Source organism: Triticum dicoccoides, chromosome 4A (genome assembly GCF_002162155.2).
Source record: "Triticum dicoccoides isolate Atlit2015 ecotype Zavitan chromosome 4A, WEW_v2.0, whole genome shotgun sequence".
NCBI classification, from domain to species: domain Eukaryota; kingdom Viridiplantae; phylum Streptophyta; class Magnoliopsida; order Poales; family Poaceae; genus Triticum; species Triticum dicoccoides.
In genome coordinates, this window is record NC_041386.1 from 24,955,232 (window position 1) to 24,960,284 (window position 5,053).

Sequence of the window (5,053 nt, forward strand, 5' to 3'; positions counted from 1 at the left end):
CAAAACTTCTCTTGAACGGCTGAGGAGGGGGAAGTCTTTATATTGATTGGTCATGTCTTGCATGATGGTTAATGACAAAGCAAAAAATAAACATTCATAATTATCCAGTAAAGGAGTGGCATTTCATAATATTATAGGTACTAATACATCCCAAGTACATAAAAAACATACATGCGTCTAATAATGCACATTGTGCATGGGATCAATTGATGGCAATGGCATGTAGGAATGGATCTCTCTCGCGGGGTCTCCTTTTTTTTTGCGGGTTCTCATACCATGTCGACCCAACCCCAAGTGTCCTAGCATGCATTTGTATAACTATCGGTTTGATGTCATGTGTCCATCAACCAATAACTATGCTAGTGTAGACATATGTGTCGTGAGATATTGGTCGAGTGGGATTGTTTTCAAAATAATTAACCGACACAAAGATAAATTTGAAATTATACAAACAAGTTGCGTACTTGACAATGAATATTTAAAACATTGTTCAGTGAAGATTAATAGGTGATTGAAAGAACAATATCATACAGTATATTATTTGGCGCAACGTGAACATGATGAGCAGTAATCCTTCGGGCCGCAAACGGTTAATGGCGTAAACAAATTACTTGATGAAACACGAGCATGACGAACTGTAATCCTCTCCATGGCCAACGGTGGTGGGTTAATGGCTGAGAACGTCGGGGATGTCCACCGGGTATCTGTGGATGGACGTCGCCCACGGCCCATCGGCGTTGCGGGCGGGCTGGATGCACTCCCACGCCGCGCTGTTGCACTTGAACCCGGACCCGAAGCCGATCATCCACACGCGGTCGCCCTTGCGCATGCGGCCCTTGGCCTCGATGTAGCCCAGCTCGTACCACAGCGAGCTGCTCGACGTGTTGCCGAACTTGTGCAGCGTCATCCGCGACGCCTCCACCTGCTCGTCGGACAGCCCGAGGTTCTTCTGCAGCTCGTCGATGATCGCGCGGCCGCCGGCGTGGATGCAGAAGTGCTCGAACGCCGTGCGGAAGTCGGGGATGTACGGCTTCACCCGCCTGTTGATCACCTTCCGCGCGATGAAGGTGAGGGCGAACTTGAGCTGCTCGCTGGCCGGCAGGACCAGCGGCCCCATCGCGGTGATGTTGGCCTTGAGCGCGTCGCCGGCGATGTTCATCAGGTCCTTGCTGAGGTTGATCCCGCGGTGGCCCTCCCCGTCCTCCTCTTGGAACACGCACCGGTAGGCGCTGTCCTGCGCGCCGGTGAGCGTGCGGATGAGGTGCTTCAGGCGGAACCGGGCCTTCGCCGGGGACGTCGACAGCAGCGCGGCCGCCCCGCCGATGCGGAAGAGGCAGTTGGGCAGGAGCATTGCGCGCTCGGTCCCGACGTAGTAGTTGGGCGTGATGGTCTCCGTGGAGACGACCAGCGCGTGCGCGCCGTGGGGGGCGACCTGCAGCAGGTTCCCCGCGAGCCCCACGGCGACGAGCCCCGCGCTGCACCCCATGCCGGAGAGGTGCATGCTGCGGATATCGCTCCGCAGCTTGTACTTGTTCACGATCATGTCGACCAGGGACGGCGTGGGGCAGAAGAGGCTGCAGTTGACGATGAGTATGTCGATGGCCTCGGGGGCGACGCCGGTCTTGGCGAGCAGGTCGTCGATGGCCGAGAAGGCGACGAGCTCGAACTCGGCGCGGGCGGCGTCGACGGTGCAGTACTTGTGCGTGCCGATGTAGTGGTGCGCCGGCGGCAGGCAGGTCTCCTCCCCGATCCCGGAGCGCTCCAGCAGGCGCGTCATGAACCGGATGCTGCGCTCGCTGAGCTCGGGCATCAGCTTGGCGTGCTCCAGGAAGCTGGCGAAGGGGATGCGGCAGGTGTGCGGGGTGCGGAAGCCGGCGTAGTCAACGAGGTACACCGCGCGGGGACGCAGCATGAGGTACAGGACGGTCGCCGCGGCCGGAAGGAAGCAGGCCAAGAAGAGGTGCACCGGCCGGGCCTCGGAGAGCCGGCTGGCCAGCTCCTCCGGCCCGACCCGCACCATGGCGACGAGGGCGGCGGCGGCGGCGAGCGACACGGTGACGATGGACGGGCTCATGCTCCTCGATCGTATAGCCAGCTCGGCGAGTGCAGTGTGAAGCATGGATATTTTTGGTGCGTTTGTTAGTGCCAATTATAGTGCCAAGCGAGCGCTAGCACAGTACGCGCAGGTCATATCATCATCAATCCGCCGCGCAATCACTACATTTCATACGTGGGCAGCTTGATTTTTTAAGGGCATCAATTGGCTCAGTGTTGCTCCTAGACAGAGAAGTTGTTGATGCGCGGCATGGAACGGGTCTAACTCAACTCTAACAAACTCATTCGCCGATATATTTTCCTAGCTAAAGGTCCACACAAACCCTTTTAATACACAGGTCCATGCGAAGGCGACATGTAACCAACGTGACTAGGTTGTTAAGAGTTAGGATAACTTGTTAGTTAATCATGTTTTGAAGTGTTAGGATAACGTGTCTTAAGCCTTAACAGAAATGGGATACTGATCAAATGATTAGAACACCACATTAGATAAGAGCAAAAACTTGGTAAGAGCATAAGACGCCAATGGCCATCAGAGGCAAAGACGTAGCCGTCATGGTGGTACGCAGTCGAAAAAGTTTTTTTTATGTACCGGTGGAGCATCCATCGTTGGAGTGCTTTTAGGAATTTGGGCCCTTGTTTTGTGTACTCCCTCCGTTTTTATTTAGTCCGCATATTAGCGTTGGTCAAAGTCAAGCTTTGTAAACTTTGACAAAGTTTATAAACAAAAATATTAACATATACAATAATAAAGAAATACCATTAGATTCATTATTAAATGTACTTTCACATCATATAGATTTGCTATGGTAAATGTTTATATTTTTTTCTATAAACTTGGTCAAACTTTACAAAGTTTGACTTTAGTCAAACCTAATATGCGGAGTAAATAAAAACTGAGGGAGTATAAGAGAGATGAATTGAAATACATAAATGTGGGCCTTCTCCTTGTCGGCTTTATCTCATGAGAGAGAAAGGATTGGGAGAAGACTGTCTGCATGCATATGCTAAAATAACCCCCCTCAAAATACTTCCATTTAATTTCATTGTGGAAGTTTGGATGATAGATATTTTTTTAATCAAAACTTCAATTTTGATACTTTTTATATATTTGAATTCATAGCGGAAAGATCTTTAGAACAAGATATATTTTGGATACATTTGAGCTAGTTTTATTTCACTGATTTCAAAAACAGATTTCACTCAATTCAAAACATAAATTTCACTTATATCAAAAACATAAATTTTTGCATAAAACTCATTTCCCACATTTCAGAATATAATTTCACTCATTTAAAAAACTTACTTCAATTTACGAAATAGATTTCACATGTTTTGGCAAAAAAAGGATTTCAGTCACTTCAATTTACTAATTTCAATTATTTCGAAAAACATATTTCAATTATTTCCAAAAACAATTTCACTCACTTCATAAAACATATTTCACTCATTGTAAAAAAGTTTTGAAATGATAAGTTTCACATGTTTGAAATAACTAGTTTCAAAAACTGATTTTCCTGAAATTAAATAAGTTAAGTGAAATAACTTTCACATGTTGACAAATATAAGTTTCGCATTTTGTAAATAATCAGTTTCACATCTTTTCACACACCGAGTAAGCAAACTTGACAAAAACATTGAAATAAGTTTCATTAAAAATCCACTTATTTTAGAAAATAGATTTCACTCATTTGAAAAAACATCTTTCACTCAAATTTTAACCATATTTCACTCATTGAAACAACCAATTTCACTTATTTCAAATGATTTCACTCATTTCAAAAAACATATTTCACTAATTTCAATGAAAATTTATGTTATAATTACACACAACAAATCCAATTTCACTATGTTCCAACAAATGATTTCCCTGAAATTAAAATAAGTTTGAAATATGTTTCATAAGTTTTAAAAAATACCATTTCATATATTTGAAATATTCAATTTCACACATTGAAACAATCAAATTCAGATGTTTGAAAGAACACGTTTCACATATTTTCACTCATTTCGAATAACAGATTTCGCTGGAATATGTGTGAAATTAGACGTAAAATTTGAATGTGTTTGGAATCTATCCAATATTGATCTTGTTCTAAAGATCTTAGTGTCAGGAGTTCAAATATATAAAATATTTCAAAAAATAATTTTTTAAAGATATAAACGATCAAAAATGTCAAAGAGAAAATAAAAGCCATGTATTTACATGCAAGATGAGACAGATGTGTCACTTTCGTGCATTTGCAACATGGAGTGGATGTCTCATGAATGCATGCATGGGCGGAACCTATGCATGATGCAACGTAATGGTGGATATGGGCGGGCAAAGTTGGAATACGCTAAGATATAATGATGTGGGCCGCCAAACCGCATGAATTACAAACTAGACGAACTATGGATGCTTCACCAGTACCTCCCGCCACCGGTAAAAAGAGGTCTGCGGGTATGCGGTAGAGATGGTCTTAGCCTCTCTCAGCACCACCTTAGGATCAACATAGGGGGAACCACACCTACCATGTAAAATCGTTAGTACTCCCTCCGTTCCTAAATATAAGTTCTTTTAGAAATTTCAATATGAACTACATGTGGAGCAAAATTGAGTGAATCTACACTCTAAAATATGCCTATATACATCCGTATGTAGTCACTAGAGAAATCTTTAAAAAGACTTACATATTTAGAAATGAAGGGAGTATTAAACTGGTGGGATTCTTCCCTTCATATATTAGGTACTACAGAGTCGGAACCAAAACCAGATCGTTGGTTGGCACCTCTGACCATGGACTCACGGTGTACGTACGTGGCATGTGGTGGGTCACATCCTGTTGACTTTCTATCTCGGCTGCTAGCCGAGATCAATATCCAATCTTCTATCCTTGATCGTAAGATTAACAAACATCATATGCCCACTCTCGATAGAAATAACACGCCAATGTGAAATGTTATAGTGACCAATGAGATGCCACTTAACAATAGTACTCAGAATGTATAGTACATC

The 5,053-nt window shown here is 44.3% G+C and overlaps 1 protein-coding gene across 1 annotated transcript; it reads right to left on the reverse strand.

The window, feature by feature from the left end:
- Positions 1–432: 432 nt before the first annotated feature.
- Positions 433–2,344, reverse strand: LOC119284705 (3-ketoacyl-CoA synthase 6-like). The gene has a single exon (XM_037563862.1). It carries the CDS (start codon positions 2,117–2,119, stop codon positions 668–670), a length of 1,452 nt encoding a protein of 483 aa, XP_037419759.1. The 5' UTR covers positions 2,120–2,344; the 3' UTR covers positions 433–667.
- Between the last annotated feature and the right edge of the window lie 2,709 nt (positions 2,345–5,053).